At 42.9% G+C, this 17,699-nt stretch overlaps 1 protein-coding gene across 7 annotated transcripts in view; it reads right to left on the bottom strand.

Moving 5' to 3' along the window:
• Positions 1–17,699, bottom strand: part of CYFIP1 (cytoplasmic FMR1 interacting protein 1) — a 133,733-nt gene that overhangs the window by 42,402 nt on the left and 73,632 nt on the right. For all 7 annotated transcript variants that reach the window (XM_035023903.1, XM_035023904.1, XM_035023905.1 and 4 more), the window contains 7 exons: positions 16,961–17,117; positions 15,419–15,515; positions 13,744–13,820; positions 13,528–13,636; positions 12,020–12,139; positions 9,504–9,703; positions 3,565–3,652 (listed from right to left, as the gene is read on the bottom strand). In XM_035023903.1, coding sequence (XP_034879794.1) covers positions 3,565–3,652; positions 9,504–9,703; positions 12,020–12,139; positions 13,528–13,636; positions 13,744–13,820; positions 15,419–15,515; positions 16,961–17,117 — 848 coding nt within the window. The remainder of the gene's footprint in view (positions 1–3,564; positions 3,653–9,503; positions 9,704–12,019; positions 12,140–13,527; positions 13,637–13,743; positions 13,821–15,418; positions 15,516–16,960; positions 17,118–17,699) is intronic.

Below are 17,699 nucleotides of genomic sequence, written 5' to 3'. Positions count from 1 at the left end.
ATTGTGATGCCACAAGCTTTGGTTTTCTTTTTCAACATTCCTCTGGCTATTTGGGGTCTTTTCTGGTTCCATACAAATTTTAGGATTATTTGCTCCATTTCTGTGAACAAAGTTGATAGTATTTTGATGGGGATTGCATTGAATGTGTAGATTGCTCTAGGTAGCATGACATTTTCACAATATTTGTTCTTCCAATCCATGAGCATGGAACATTTTTCCATTTCTTTGTGTCTTCCTCAATTTCTTTCATAAGTATTCTATTGTTTTTTGAGTACAGATCCTTTGCCTCTTTGGTTAGATTTATTCCTAGGTATCTTATGGTTTTGGGTGCAATTGTAAATGGGATCAACTCCTTAATTTCTCTTTCTTCTGTCTTGTTGTTGGTGTATAGGAATGCCACTGATTTCTGTGCATTGATTTTATATCCTGCCACCTGACTGAATTCCTGTATGAGTTCTAGCAGTTTCGGGGTGGAGTCTTTTGGGTTTTCCACATAAAGTATCATATCATCTGCAAACAGTGAGAGTTTGACTCCTTTGTTGCTGATTCAGATGCCTTTTATTTCTTTTTGTTGTCTGATTGCTGTGGCTAGGACTTCTAATACTATGTTGAATAGCAGTGGTGACAGTGGACATCCCTGCCGTGTTCCTGACCTTAGGGGGAAAGCTCTGTTTTTCCCCACTGAGAATAATATTCACTGTGGGTTTTTCATAGATGGCTTTTATGATATTGAGGTATGTACCTTCTATCCCTACACTGTGAAGAGTTTTAATCAAGAAAGGATGTTGTATGTTGTCAAATGCTTTTTCTGCATCTACTGAGAGGATCATATCGTTCTTGCCCTTTTATTAATGTATTGTATCACACTGATTGATATGCGGATGTTGAACCAAACTTGCAGCCCAGGAATAAATCCCACGTGGTCATAGTGAATAATCCTTTCAATGTACCATTGGATCCTATTGGCTAGTATTTTGGTGAGAATTTTTGCATCCATGTTCATCAGGGATATTGGTCTGTAATTCTCCTTTTTGATGGCGTCTTTGTCTGGTTTTGGGATCAAGGTAATGCTGGCCTCATAAAATGAGTTTGGAAGTTTTCCTTCCATTTCTATTTTTTGGAACAGTTTCAGAAGAATAGGTATTAATTCTTCTTGAACTGTTTGGTAGAATTCCGCTGGGAAGACTTCTGGCCCTGGGCTCTTGTTTGTTGGGAGATTTTTGATTACTGCTTCAATTTCCTTACTGGTTATGGGTCTGTTTAGGTTTTTTATTTCTTCCTGGTTCAGTTCTGGTAGTTTATATGTGTCTAGGAACGCATCCATTTCTTCCAGAGTGTCTCATCTGCTGGCATATAGCTGCTCATAATGTGTTCTTATAATTGTTCGTATTTCTTTGGTATGGGTTGTGATTTCTCCTCTTTCATTTATGACTTTATTTATTTGGGTCATTTCTCTTTCCTTTTTGATAATTCTGGCCAGGGGTTTATTGAGCTTATTAATTCTTTCAAAGAACCATCTCCTAGTTTTGTCGATCTGTTCTACTGTTCTTTTGGATTCTATTTCATTGATTTCTGCTCTGATCTTTATTATTTGTCTTCTCCTGCTGGGTTTAGGCTTTATTTGCTGTTTTCTCTCCAGCTCCTTTAGGTGGAGGGTTAGGTTGTATATTTGAGACCTTTCTTGTTTCTTGAGAAAGGCTTGTATTGCTATATACTTTCCTCTTAGGACGACTTTGCTGCATCCCAAAAATTTTGAACAGTTATGTTTTCATTTTCATTTGTTTCCATGAATCTTTTTAATTCTTTAATTTCCTGGTTGACCCATTCATTCTTTAGTAGGATGCTCTTTAGCCTCCATGTATTTGAGTTCTTTCCCACTTTCCTCTTGTGATTGAGTTCTAGTTTCAAAGCATTGTGGTCTGAAAAAATGCAGGGAATGATCCCAACCTTCTGGTAGTGGGTGAGACCTCATTTATGACCGAGGACGTGATCTATTCTGGAGAATGTTCCATGGGGACTAGAGAAGAATGTGTATTCTATAGCTTTGGGATGGAATGTTCTGAATATATCTGTGAAGTCCATCTGGTCCAGTGTGTCATTTAAAGTCTATTTCCTTGTTGATCTTTGCTTAGATGATCTGTCCATTTCAGTGAGGGGGGTGTTAAAGTCCCCTAATATTACTGTATTATTGTCAATGTATTTCTTTGATTTTGTTATTAAATGGCTTATCTAATTGGCTGCTCCCATGTTAGGGGCATAAATATTTACAATTGTTAGATCTTCTTGTTGGATAGACCCTTTCAGTATGATATAGTGTCCTTCCTCATCTCTTATTACAGTCTTTGGTTTAAAATCTAATTTGTCTGATAGAAGGATTGCCACCCCAGCTTTCTTTTGGTGTCCATTAGCATGGAAAATGGTTTTCCACCCCGTAACTTTCAATCTGGGGGTATCTTTGCGTCTAAAATGAGTCTCTTGCAGACAGCATATCGATGGGCCTTGTTTTTTCATCCAATCTGATAGCCTGTGTCTTTTGATTGGGGCATTTAGCCCATTTACATTCAGGGTAACTATTGAAAGATATGAATTTAGTGCCATTGTATTGCCTGTCAGGTGACTGTAACTGTGTATTGTCTGTGTTCCTTTCTGGTCTATGTTGCTTTTAGGCTCTCTTTGCTTAAAGGACCCCCCTCAATATTTCTTGTAAGGCTGGTTTCGTGTTTGCAAATTCTTTAGTTTCTGTTTGTCCTGGAAGCTTTTTATCTCTCCTTCTATTTTCCATGACAAGCCGAGCTGGATAAAGTATTCTTCGCTGCATATTTTTCTCATTTAGTACCCTGAGAACATTTAAATATTGATAAACATTTCAGATGGTCCCCTAGAATCATACAGTCCCACATGCACTCCTTTATTTTTCTTCAATTACTGGTGAGGCTAGATATCTATTTCTATTTTTTACTACATTTTTGGGAAATATCTGCCCATTACATCTGTCTCCTTTTACTATAGAGTGCTATCTTTTTCTTATGAAACTATAAGAGTGCTTTAAATATTAACAATACTAGCCTTTAATAATTGTTGCAAATCCAGCCACCCTCAGCCTGGACACTTGTCTCACCTTACTAGACAGCAGGTGTTCTGTGACCTTTGCCTGCTTGCCTGTGGTTTCTGGATATCAACTCTCTTGCTCCTTCTCACCTTACCCCTCCTTTTGTGGCATCACCACTGGACAAGATATCCCAGCCCCTCTGCCATAGATGAGCCTCTGAGCCTATTCCACACACTTTCCTTGTTTGATATTTTTAAACCTTTAACTCTGCTGACAATCTCACTTATTTTAGGGCCAGGAATGAGGCCAGGCCTAGCCTGACACCCAACACATGGCCAGAGGGCTGTCCCAACACTACGTTCCTTTTCAGAAAGGTGCTAATGGAAGAAAACAATTACATTTCACACATGGCATGATACATTTCAATCACTGCCACTCACCTGATTTAAACTAAACTTGAAAATATGCTTCATTATAAATTTAAAAAGTCACAACACAAACACAAAAGAGCCTACCTTTGATCCATGCAAATACTGGGGTTGTGCATTAGGCTGTTTATCTCTTTGAAATTCTTGAGAAAATGGTAATACTGTCCGAACAAATCTAAACAAAAAAGGATAAAAAGAAAAAAGAAAACAAATTTAATGGTAGTTCTTTAAAATTCAGAACTTTTCCATTACCCATCAGTTACATCTTCCTTCCAGTTAACTGATCTAATCATCACATAGGAAAATTCTAAGAAATCAAATACCATGAGATATAAATGGTCCCAAGTATAATACATGTATCCAGAGTTCATCAACAGAGTGAGAACACCCGGGTCCTTCCAGCATGTAAGCAATCTCCAAACTCTGGGAGATAGTCTGGTTTATTGGCACCAGGACCATTTCATGACTAATTCAGTCCTTTGACAAGTGGTAACAACCAAGCACTCAGGCCTTGCTGGGCCTCTGGCCGCAGCAGTGACCTGAGGCACAGGAGTGGGAAGGCAGATACAGGCAGTCATGTCCAGTTACTCACATCACTAGTTACAAGCTAATGGGAAGAATGAGCAACTTGAGTGCTTATAGCCACACTCATAGAGCCACAAGACTGGCTTGATAATGGGTTAGGAGACACTGAAAATCAAATGCTTGGCTTTTTTAAAGCAAACATGTCAAACTTGGCTAATACTTTCAAATCAGAAGCATTCATCTAAACATATGAAACTTTTAAAAAAGATTTTATTTATTCATTTTACAGAGACAGAGCACAAGCAGGGAGGAGGGCAGAAGGAGAAGGAGAAGCAGTCTCCCTGCTGAGCCAGGAGCCCGATGTGGGGCTCAATCCCAGAACTGTGGAATCATGACCTAAGCGGAAGGCAGACGCTAAACCGACTGAGCCACCCAGGTGCTTTATAAAATATAAAACTTTTATAAAGAAGCATCATTAAGAAAACTATATGGATTTTCTAATTATTAAATTCAAAGAACTTGAATGACACATATTACACTTTAATAAATAAGAAGGGATGTAAGTGGGAAAATACCACCAGTGCATGAAATGAACATGCACATCTGAGGGGAGGTCAGTGGCCCGTAGCATCAAATGTCTGGATTTTGTTGTCATCCTTTAAAGTGCTGAGTTATTTTGGGCGGGCTGTTAAACTGCTTTCAAGTCAGCTGGAACCTTTCATAATTAGGGAGGCACAGTAGTCAGCACCTAGGGCTAGTACTAAGACAGGTCCTCTGGCAATTCTATCGAATGTGTGGGTATTCAAGTGAGCTTTCCCATTCTTGCTGGCAGGGCCTCCAATGGCTCCGAGCTCTGTGCCAGCTCTGGGAATTATTCGGCTCACACCTCCCTTTGTCTATCCTTACGGAGTTCCACCCGATGCACACACAGTTTAATATTCAAGCAAAACTAAAGGGCCCCTAAGTCGGTCTCAGGAGCTATTTCACGATGTAGCTCCCTCTTCCATACTGCAAATCTGCCCTGCCAATTCCAACTGTGTCAGCTTCCTCGGTTTCCACCAAACAAGACTTCCAGGCTGTACTTGGGATGCCCCTCCTCCGCACTGAGGCCCAGAAAGTGCTTCCAGGCAGACAGCAGGGAAGTCAAAGGGCTCACCTCCCCAGTGTCCTTTCCCTTGGGGAAACATTATGTCTGAAAATAGTGCTTTCATAAATGTTGTCTAATTGTTACTCCATTATCCCAAACAACTTTTAAATACCATATATATATACATGTACACATATATTCTCAATGTAAAGACAAAAACAGTGGAAACAAATATTGAATTCCAGTTAGTAGGCTTATGTTTCATGGTAGGAAGGATTAGTAATTTTGAAACTATTTTCTGCATTTTCTAGAACTGAGTGAGTAAATATACCAAAAATAATGAAACAGGATTCTCAGTGTAGAAGGGAGTTACAAAAATGGAAAGGGAGGGATAAAATAAGAATAAGACCCCCCAGTGCTGAACTGGAACCGAAGATACCAGTATGAATTCATGGACAGAAAATGTAGACAACTATAGAGAAGCCGTGCATACGCAAGCTTTATGGGTTTGTATCCCCAGAAAGATAATTTGAAGTCTTAATTACCAGTACCTCAGAACGTGATCCTATTCAGAAACAGGGCCACTGCAGATGTAATTAGTTAAGATGAGATCATACTAAACTAGAGCGGGCCCTTAATGAGTCAATATGACTCATGTCCTTCTAAGAGGAGAGACACTCATGTCTAGAGAGGAGAGGCAGAGATCGGAACGATACAGCTGCACACTAAGGAAGGCCAAGAATCACTGGCCACCACCAGAAGCTGGGAAGAGGCAAGAGAAGATTCTACCCAGAGGCTTAGAGGAACCAGCACAGCCCTGCTGACAACCTGATTTTGGACATCTAGCCTCCAGAACTGTGAGAAAATAAATTTTTGTTGTTTGAAGCCCCATGGTTAGTGATAATTTGTTAGAGGAACCTAATACAGTACACAGTCAGGTACTTCTTAGCTCTGAACATCAAAACGGTCTAGAAACAATGACATCCCAGTAACAATGAGCATATCTAACACCCAGACTTACTTTTTAAATATTAAGCCCAGTTCTAAAATATTCTCCAGTAAAAGGAATCCTGTGGAAACGACAAGTTGCAAGGATAGAGCCCGAGAAGTACAAGATGAACCTGGAACTTCTTGAGGTGCAGGAAGTGCTTCAAAATGATGGGGACAGCCAAGAGGACACAGAAATCAGGTAGAAGGGGCTCCTGCCGGCCAAAATGGAGCCACCTTGAGCCACAAAACCCAAATTATGACAGTAACAGATTTTAATGCTGAGTTAGAATCCCCGAGTCCTTACTTATACTAAACAAATAAATAAATGTTAACCCATACAACAGAAGGCCAACTACTATGTATCCATGGAATGATGAAGTCTGAGAATCATCATTGTTCAGCCACCATAACACTAACTGCTAACAGTAGAGAAACCTGGTAGCCACCATCCTAACAAAGGGGCAGAAGTTAACATCACCAGTGCCGGGACAAAGTAGTGCCCTTTGCTTCATGTACGCTGCACCGAGGACGCACTGCTCCCGCGTGGCCTTCCTCCCTCTGAGGCTTAACTCTGACCCCAGCTGTTGGCCTGTTTCCAGAGCTACAGCATTTTCATACGATGATTAGCTGTACACGTTAAATTTAAGTCACAGGCCACCCTAAACCACTTCCCAGAGCCACCAGGCAAAATCCCGAATCAAAAATAAGCAGCAAAATCAGTAGATATGCCAAGCAACAAATGAAGTTCTGGTTTCCCTCAAGCAGCTCTTAGAAAACCCTCAAGTATGGAATTAAAATTCTGGGTGGCACAGTTTTGTCTGTCTTCTCAGGGTTCCAGGTCAGTTCTCCAGGAGCCTTGGTGGGCAGAACAGCCTCTTGCAACACAGGTGGGGCCCACTCCCAGCCTCTGTGGGCTGTGTGCTCACTCTGCAAACAGGGATGTTCACAGCACCTCCTGAGCCAGTGGGAGAAATATGCCACAACAGACGAAGGCACCCAGTGCTGTCCCTTCTGCTTGCTGTCATTTGCATTCGACACTGTGTTGTGTGTTCTCAGGAAATTGGGGCTAAGGTACCATTTGGCAGCTCTCCTCAGTTATATATTGGATGCCTCAATGTTCCTCATATAGATAGTTCCACCAGGGTCCTATAAAAGGCACATGCCTGAAGGTTTTCTACCCTTCGGCAGGTCACTGGGTTACACAGCACCAACGTCCTGACCTGAGCCCTGCCAACTTCATCTTTGACAACCAGACTCCTGCCGCCTGCGTCCAAGGCCAGGCAGCCTTGGATGCTGGGGTGTTCTCTGTCATCAGCCCCAAACAGGGAACCCACATGGGCCCCCTTGGCTGGCATGGACTCAGAATCTGGTCCATTTCCCTAACTCCATACTCCTCACCCAACATTTGTTCGGATGTCTGAAGTCTTTCAGAAAACACAGCAATTCAACACAAGAGTTTATGGCAAATGCTGACATTTCGTCATCATGTAATGCTGACCCTCCTCTGACGCTCACGTCACTTCTGAGGGGTTGGCCCACCGAACCATCACCAAGACCAGGGCATGTGGGTGCTACATGGACTCCAGAGTTCCTCTACACACAAGTGCCGCAGGCATAAAGGAGGCTCCGGGAACACCTTTAATTATTCCTTTTGCAAGATCTCTGGGAAATCCCTTAAACGGCGACAAAATGCTAGATAATTAAAAAAATTATAATGTAAAACAGTACCAAAAAAAAAATCACAACTCCCTGTGTTGCCCAATTCCGACCTCACCGTAACACCTTTTTTCAGCCCACTGATAGCGGGGTTCTGTTGTACGTCACCTTTGGAGACCCCAGACAAGGCAAAAACAATTTAAGGAAAGGTAACAAATTAATTCCAAAGGTTGCAAATGGACCAACCAAAACAACTCTTTGGTCCTGCAAGCATCAGCCATGACTTCTTCAGAGGCAGAAAAGCATATTTATACCCTAACACAGAATGACCCTTCTTGTTCTATATCACTTGGAATAAGACTATGTATATAACACTATTCCTAATAACACCCATTTTGGCAAAATAAAAAAATATACATGTATATCTGACTGGATGGCAAAAACTGCAGAAGACCCATTTTTTGATGAGACAAATCTCTAGGGACTTAATTATTTTCCTCCTCATATCTGTATATATGATTTCTAGTTTTTCTATAATTATGATGCATTATTATAGTAAGTAAAAAAATATTTTTTCAGTTAATTCAGACTCTGTAATAACTTGAAAAATATCTACTTCAGGAAACTGGGCATCTTAAAAGAATTAAACAGGGATGAACAGTCTGTAAAGTCTGGTTCTGGTGGACTGTGCCCAGCCAGGCCCAGAAGCCCCTTCACCGGAGGAGGCTGACTGGGGCTCCTCCACCCGTGGCTCTGGAAGCCATGGCCACGTCTCCACCACTGCTGGGGACAGGCGTCAGCCACCCGGGGCCAGTCTGATGGCATAGCCCCATGCACCTGGGAACAGGCCTGCCTCCCCACAAGGAAATCTAACCTTGGGGTCCTAAACAGATAACGGCAAGCCTGGTCAGACTACAGGAGGGCCTCCCTTCTGTCCTCAGTTCTAGAGTTCATCACCCCCTTGAGACACAAAACTCTGGGCCTGAAAGTCAGTAACAATTCAGCAAATACACGATGGGATGCTCAGATCCAGCGGGAAAGCCAAAGACAATGATTTTTAAAAAGTGCTCATAACACACACAAGCACACACACACGTACACACACGCACACACACACGTACACACATGTCCCTGGCATGTGCTCACAGGGAGCAGGAGCTGAGCTAAGGGCACATGGGATAAACCTCAGACAGGTGGCTGCCCAGGGCAGAGGCCAAGGCAGGCCTGTCCCAGGATTTGGGCCATACCATGAGGCTGAACCACATGGAACTGCTGCTGTCAACCATGCCACTCAGCTAACTGGCACTCTGTGCTGTTCAACATAGTAGCAAAGGGTAGGTGGGTTAGAAGGTGGCTAACTGACGGATCTTTATACACCCCAACATCCCAGAATGGATGAAAAGTAGAGTCAGTGACTACATCCCAACATCAGGCAGACTTACAACTGTGTATGTGATACAGACCCTGTAGCTGGTGTCCACATGCACCATGAGATCAAGCTCTGAGCTACAAGCAAGTGCCCCAGACAGGAACCCCAGCCTGCTGTGCAGTTTCCACATGCAAAGCTGTAAGACATGCCCAGGGGCTGGTCTAGGGCTACACTTGCAAAAAGAGGAGACTGGGAGGGTCTGAATACCTGGACATGAGAAATGATAGGAACAGGGGAGGAGTCAGCAACCTAGTGGACAAGGTGGAGACCCTGAGATCATCCCATTCAAGAACCCTTTGGTAAGGGCATCCAGAACCATCCATGAGGGGGCACGCTCACCGGTTGGTGGAGCCATTGTAGCAGTAGTTGGGCAGGAAGTCATAGTTGAGTTCCCAGAAGACATGGAGGGTGATTCTCCCATAGGGCGCTGACACATTGTGGTTGGCCTCCCGGAACATGGCATCAAAGCTGTCCAGTGTCAGGTACCTGCTTAGCAGCTTGTGGGTCATGCGGTTGATTTCCAAAAGGCCATCCAACTCCTACAGGACCACAAAGACAGGGGTGTGAGGACAGAAATGGGCCCAGCACAGTGGCCTTGATTCCCCACATGGGCAGTGCCATGGTTGGGGGCAGGGCAGAGTGGGGAGAAGACAGCAGGACACACAGAGGTGAGGCTGGTGTGCTAGGCCAAGAATACACACAGTGGGGGTCTAGGAGGCCACAGGAGCTTGCGTCTTACACCTAAATTCATTATGTCCTCTCCACTGCTTTGAAATAGCCCTCCTTACTGCGGTCACCCCCACAGGGCCATCATTCTTTCTCCACTGAGGTCACCTCCGCATTGACCCCCCACTGGCCTCCAACCACCCACAAGGCCCAGCCTACCCCACCCTTGCTGGAGTACTGGGTCCTCAGGCATCAGCCTGAGTCAGCCTAACGTGCCTGGCATTATTCAAAAGCACAGCTATGTAGCAGTCAGCAGATGGCCTTCCAAGCTTTCAGAGTTTGCTCATAAAGATGCCTAGGTCTATGCTACCTACTGCAGCATCCAGTGGCCACATAAGGCAATGAGAATGTGGCTGGTCCAAACTGAGGTGCACTGTGCATGTGAGTTACACACCAGATTTAAAAAATCAAGTATGAAGACAAAGAATGTAAGATATCCATGTCAATAATACAATTCTATGGAAGAATATGAGGAGCACTGCTTATCCTATGTGGAGATGCTCAAACCTGAGCTGTTCATGCCCACCGCTCAGAGGCTTCTCTTGTTCTACCCAAAGCTGCATCTCTAGGAATGAACAATCTTCCCTGAGTTCTTACATCTTCACTACCACTTGTCTGCAGACTTCACTTTTGGAAGATCTATTTGGCTTGGCACAAAATCCTTAATTCATACTTCCTTTCCTTGGCTTCTGGCATGAATTGCTATGGGCAAAGCTCTGAGGACAAATTTTCTTTCTCCGATCATTCTGCTCAGATATCCAGAGGATTTTTTCTTTTCCTTTAAAGTCTAATACATTTACTGCACTATTCCTTGGTACTGGCCACTTTGGGCCAGTTTTCCAGGCACACACCATAGGTTTTTAATATATATTTTATAGCATGTCTTAATTTTTTTAATATATAAATTCTTTTCATTTAAATTTTAGGTGGTTGGGGCACCTGGGTGGCTCAGTCATTAAGCATCTGCCTTCAGCTCAGGTCATGATCCCAGGGTCCTGGGATCGAGCCCTGCATCGGGCTCTCTGATCGGCGGGAAGCCCACTTCTCCCTCTCCCACTCCCCCTGCTTGTGTTCCCTCTCTCACCATCTTTCTCTCTGTCAAATAAATAAATAAAATCTTAAAAAAAAAAAAATTTAAAAATAAATAAATAAATAAATTTTAGGTGGTTAACATATGGTGCAATATTGGCTTCTGGAGTAGAATTCAATGATTCATCACCTGCATACAACACCCAGTACTCATCCTAACAAGTACCCTCCTTAACACCCATCACCCATCTAGCCTATCCCCCCACCCACGTCCCTCCATTAACCCTCAGTTTGTTCTCTATCGTTGAGTCTCTCATGGTTTGTTTCCATCTCTCCTTTTTTTCTTTTCCCCCTTCCTATATGTTCATCTATTTTCTGCCTTAAATTCCACATATGAGTGAGATCATATGGCATTTGTCTTTCTCTGACTTATTTTACTTAGTATAATATACTATAGCTCCATCCACATCACTGCAAATGACAAGATTTCATATTTTTTTTGATGGCTGAGTAATATTCCATTGTGAATTCAGACCACATCTTCTTTATCCATTCATCAGTCAATGGACATTTGGGCTCTCTCCATAGTTTGACTATTGTTCATAAAAGCATGTCTTAAATTCTATCAATGTTTTCTTGAAATACAACTTTTAATATTTGTTCCACCCTGTTGCTTTGGTTTTTCTCTATGATATTTGTATGTTCCCTATGTTTTTCTCTATGATATGTATGTTCGCTCTATGTTTGTTAGATCTTCATTGTTTATCTTCTGTATCATTTTCTTTCAAATACTTTTTCTGTGTTCTTTTTGATTTTTAAAATTTTCCTTCTTTTATTCTCTTGCCATAGTTAGGTGTAACTTATTCAAGGTTAGGATTACTTCTTTGAAGCCAATTTAGAATTGTGACTACTAAGAGCAGACACTAAAAAAACGATAGGATAGGCCATGCTTGATCAGTGCATACCTTTTGATTCCTATGCAAAAACTGAACCTACTACTGGTTCAACTTATCAGTAAGGACAAAATTAAAATTAGCTCCAATCCTTGTAATCAGTTTTCCACAAATCTGCTGAACCTGACAAAAGGTTCTTACACTTACAACTATTGATGTCAGGTCTTCACTTTCAAATCGTCCAATAGCCAGTTCCAGAGACTTATACATGGCTGCTGAGACACGCTGAGTAATCAGGCGATTAAGGTCTATGGATCTGCCTAGGAGCTGGAAGATGGAGAAAGGAAAAAAGAATGAACAATAAAAAACAAACAAGGGTGCCTGGGTGGCTCAGTCGGTTAAGCGTCTGCCTTCGGCTCAGGTCACGATCCCAGAGTCCTGGGATCGAGTCCCATGTTGGGCTCCCTGCTCAGTGGGGAGTCTGCTTCTCTGCCCCTCCCCTGGCTCGTGTTCTCGCTCTCTCAAATAAATAAAATCTTAAAAAAAAAAAAAATTTATATATATATATATATATATATATATATAGAATATATATATTCTCCCAGAATCCAATTCCAAAAGATGAGGCAAACAAATAATATACAAAATGTAAACATTTTAGATCAAATAATATATATAGATGTCATGATCAAATACCCTACTTTCCTGGAGTGGAAATTTCTACAAGTCAAAACCATAAAGGACTTTCATATTATCATCCTTTGCATTGAACTTATACTTATGTCATGGACAGAAACCCCAAGTTTCACCAAACACCCTGGAGAATCTGGGTTTGTCACTGAGGACGCCCCTCATAAAGCTGTTCAGGACCATCTGCCACCACGGAGCAGGCTGTGCATGCCTAACCTCCACAGTGTTACAACAATGAGTAAGAGAAAATTATTCCCTATTTCAGTCCTAACAATATATGTGTCCCTCAATATCATTTCAGTAACAAAAATATGGACAAAATCCTGGTGGAAATGTCTCAAAATATGAATGGTGATTATCTGAGAATTAAATGGAATTTTCCTTATAGTTTTCTGTATTTTCCTAATTTATGACATATATATAGTTTGTAAGGAAACAAAAAATAAGCACTGTGCTTTTTATTCTTTGTGCTGGCCAAGAAAAAGCTCCTCTTTAACACTCAGCTAACAAATGTTTCTCACCTTCATTCTTTTAAAAAGTTCTAACTTCTGGGCTCTTGGAGAGAACCCAAGCTCTCTGGGGCCATGCCTTCCCCTGGGAGCCAGAACAGGGCGGGGTGCAGAGTGCTGCAAGTCTTCCCTTGGGTTTCAGGGTATCCACAAGAAATTGTTTTTAAAATATCAACACTTCGGGGCGCCTGGGTGGCTCAGTTGTTAAGCGTCTGCCTTCAACTCAGGTCATGATCCCAGGGTCCTGGGATCGAGCCCCGCATCGGGCTCCCTGCTCGGCAGGAAGCCTGCTTCTCCCTCTCCACTCCCCCTGCTTGTGTTCCCTCTCTCATTGTCTCTCTCTCTGATGAATAAATAAATAAAATCTTTAAAAAAAAAAATTTCAACACTTTATAAGGATGTGGCCACAGTCACAGAACATACTGACACCTATTAAAACCCAGTGAACTCTAAGAAAACCTCACCATTCCAATGCCGGCTCCCTGCCTCACCATGCCCTGGAGAGGGCTGACTCACCTGCACATGCCTCTGCTTAAGCAGTGTCTCATAGCGGTTAGATGGCGGGAGATGAATCGTTGCCCCCTGATTCTTGCATTCTGATCGTAAACGTTTATCAAGAAGCAAACTAGTATGGAAGAAGAGAAGACATTTCTCATATTCTGTGAATTTTAATGGAAATGTGAGATCAAGTTAACCAAGATTTCATGTCCCAATCATAAACCATATACTCACCTTCCTGCCATAACTTTATAATATGCAAATATCTGGTCTGCCAGCTTATAAACAAATTGGTCAAAGCATAGATTCACCTGAAGAAAAAGAAAGCATATATTAGATTTTTATTTCCTAAAGATCAAATAAGACAATTAAAAAAAAAAAAACATTTTTGATTCACCAAATTCCATTTCTAGGTATTTAACCAAAAAAACTGAAAATACTAACTTGAAAAAATATATGCATCCCCATGTTTACTGGAGCATTATTTACAAGAGCCAAGACATGGAAGCAACCTAAGTGTCCACTGATGGATAAACATATACAGAACTGTGACACACACACACAAATATCATTCAGTCATAAAAAAGGAAATCCTACCATTTGCAACTACATGCATGGACCCTGAGGGCATTATGCTCACTGAAGTAAGTCAAAGACAAATACTGTACAATCTCACTTATATGTGGAATCTTAAAAACAACAACAACAACAACAAAACAAATGCATAGAGAACAGACTGGTGGTTCCAGAGGCAGGGGTAGGTAGGGATGGGCAAAATGGGTGAAAGTGGTCAAAATGTTCAAACTTCCAGTTATAAAATGAATACGTTCTGGGAATATAAAGTTAAAAGAAAATCTTTTGTCAAGGCAACTAACAAAGGCTCTCTTATTAGAAAAGAGAAACAAGAAACAACCTCATTGTCCAAAAACAATAGATTAAATATATCCTGGTGTGGCCAGGAGTGACTACTACACAGCCACTGAAAATTCTATCAGAACCTCTCTTACTAATGGAGAAAAATGCTCCCTGTCTCTTAAAGGCAAAGGAATATGAAAAAGTCTCGATTCAACATGTGTTCCCAGTGGTTAATATGCACTGCATTTGGGTTCTGCTCCTGCCACGGGGCTGTGTGTCCTAGGGGCCGCATGTGGCCTCCCCTGGAACATGGCCGGCTGCTCTGGGCACTGAGGTCGGGCAGGGAGACACAGGATGGATACAGCCTTGTGACTCCAGCCCCAAAACTGTATCTTCCCTTGCAAATGGGGTTAGCCTCCCCACCCAGAACTCTGATAAGGACACTATGTGCTCAAAGGGGAACCACCCCAGGACCTGCAGGTCTCTGCCACATGCCTACCCTACATGGCCCAGGAGCCTATGATATCTCCCTGAAGAAGCACTTTCTAGTGTCTCTGGGAGGAGGAAAAACACACACAATGCACAATGCAATTTGTTGAGGTTAAATGCTCTTAAATCTTAAGCTACAAAATAAGATTTATCTCCTTAGCTGCATGTACACAGATTTAATAGTTCCACTTGTAGGAATCTGTCCTCAAAAATAATCAAACGTAGCTAAAAAATTAGGTGCAAGGAAGTTCATCAAAGCATCACTTCCAATACGCAAAAATAAAAAGCTAAAACGAAAGAAATAAAATAGGGGTTGGTTTAAATTGTGTTCATAACAGAAGACAGGTGAGGATACAGAGGTGCTTATGACACGCAGTCAAATCTTAACGTTGTAAGACCCCAATCATCACATGTGTAGATGCAGATAGAAGGGTTCACTCCAAAATGTTTATTTCAAAACTTCATTCTATTGTTTAAATCTCCTTGTATTATAAAGAAAATTTGCTTCCTCTAATACTCAGAGAAAAAGGAAATTAAAGTTTGTTAAAGGTGCCTAGGCCCTCACCTCTGCCTCAATTTCATCGTAGAGAAACTGCTTGTTGAACCTGGTGAGGGCATAGTGTGCGCTGTCATTGTACAGGTCCAGGGAGTACAGGACGTACCTGCAGAGGGGGCAAACGGTCAGCCCAGCCTTCCCCACAGGGCTTCTTGGCTCTCACATCCCACACTCCAGGTGAAATTTAACATTCATTGTTTTGTTTTGTTTTTTAAGATTTTATTTATTTATTTGACACAGAGAGACACAGCGAGAGAGGGAACCCCAGCAGGGGGCGTGGGAGAGGGAGAAGCAGGCTTCCCGCGGAGCAGGGAGCCCAATGCAGGGCTGGATCCCAGGACCCTGAGATCATGACCCAAGCCGAAGGCAGATGCCCAACGACTGAGCCACCCAGGCGCCCCTGAACATTCATTGTTGACCTCTCACATGAGGAAAAACAATCTCTTACTTTAGACACAAAATGGGGTTCCTGCCGAGGGCCCTAATGGACCAAACCAGACAATGCCACGGATGGGACATACTTACTAAGGCCATGCCCAGGGCCCCGGGCGGGTCCACAAAGGCTTCCTGTAACAGCATCTTCTCACTTATTTATGTTTCAAAGTTTTCCACCACAGAATACAGTATTTTTTATAACCACAAAACAAGTTATTTTCTTATTTCTAAGAATGAACTGTCAGACTTAATAAGAAAAACATGAAGATCCTGGGTCCCACAGCTGACCACGACCATGTCCAGCATGGCCAAAAGCCCCTCTCCCCTAGCCCCGTATTTGGACAAAAGGCAGCAGCCAGCAGTCTCCTCCAGTGGTAAGGTCCCTCGGAGGTACAAGGCCGCTTCCACCTCACAGCAGGAAGGCTGTGTAAGCCATGGGGCCAAGCTCAACTCCAAAGACACAACACACAGGCGCGCCAAGGCCTCTGCATTAGATCTCCATGCTCCTCATCCCCTCTCTGGTGCTGCAGAACAGAGGTTACGGCCACTCCAGAGAAAGTGGAAAGCCATCCTCCTGACCACCACACAAGAACTGATGTGCACAGGCAAAGACAAGGTGCGATACATTTGCTCTGTGTGCCGAAGAACCTGCTGGGTCAGTCCCCAGTCTGTTCACAAGACATACCCCTTTCCTATTACTTCACCTGCAGGAACCTCCTATTTTGAAAGTCTCCCACCCCCTAGCCTGGCCTTGAGCTCTGACCTCAAAAGAAAGCTATTCAATTAATACTTCCTCTCCCAAATTCATTTGGTTCAGAGGCTGTGCCACATGAGAGGCTAGGCCACCTCTCCTTTTGCTGACCCTAGCTGAGCCCCCAGGGCCTCACTAGTACCTGACACGGTGGACTTAGTGACTTCTGCTGCCTGAGTTCCTGATTTTAGTCTAAAGCCAAGAAACCCATTACTTGTATTAATCTCTTAAGTCTTACCCCAAGTATGACAACTTCAAATGAAGTGCTGAAAACAGCCCAACCCCTCCTCCATCTCCCAGCTCCCAAATGCCACCAAGGACCCTGGTCATCACAAAGAGCTAAGACACGGCCACAGGGTACTCACTCCATCATTGATGCCTCCTTGGTCTCCAGGATGTGGTCTGTCAGGATCCAGGGCATGGACATCTCGATAGGGAACTGGATCCTCCTGCCCATTGTCAGTTCCAGAAAGAACTCTCGGAACCACAACTGTGAAAGGTCACAGCACTGCTGGAGTGTTTCTTGAAGGATTCAAATGATATCATGTTAATCTTCTGCAAGCAGAAAAAACTCAGCAGGACAATCTAGGACAAGGAGAGGCATGTGTGAGGTGCCGGCTCCTTCAATCTCAGCCCCGAGCCATGCGGGAGTGGACGTGAGCAGGGGGTGGGGGGGTGGGGGTGACACAGCACCTCACACTAGAAATGAGACATCCACGATGTGGCTGCAAGCAAAGCCACCGTAGACCGTGCACGTTCTCTCTCACAAAAAGAGCAGAGTCAGCATCTTTCCCCTGCTGGTCTGGCATGGACACCACCACCCGCCAATGGAAACTTGTCAACGCTATGAGCTTCTTTGAGGGATTGGGAGGGGGAAAAAATGTCCTTTTTAAAAGGAAAAATAAAAACCATGTTATTTTATTTTACTTAGGATAAAGATACAGCATTACATGCATATTCAGTACAAGTTTATCTAATGTAAAATAGAAACAAATGAAAAAAAAAAGTGTCCATCATTTGACAAGTGAAAAACAAAAGCCTTGCTATTTACTCCAAACCGGCAGCACCTGCAGCCAAGATAGAGGCTTCCTGCTCTGAGCAAGC

This window comes from Mirounga leonina, unplaced genomic scaffold (genome assembly GCF_011800145.1).
Source record: "Mirounga leonina isolate KUSES-001 unplaced genomic scaffold, KU_Mleo_1.0 Mir_178, whole genome shotgun sequence".
NCBI classification, from domain to species: Eukaryota; Metazoa; Chordata; class Mammalia; order Carnivora; family Phocidae; genus Mirounga; species Mirounga leonina.
The sequence above is the reverse complement of the archived record's forward strand: the minus strand, read 5'-3'. Positions and strand labels throughout refer to the sequence as shown.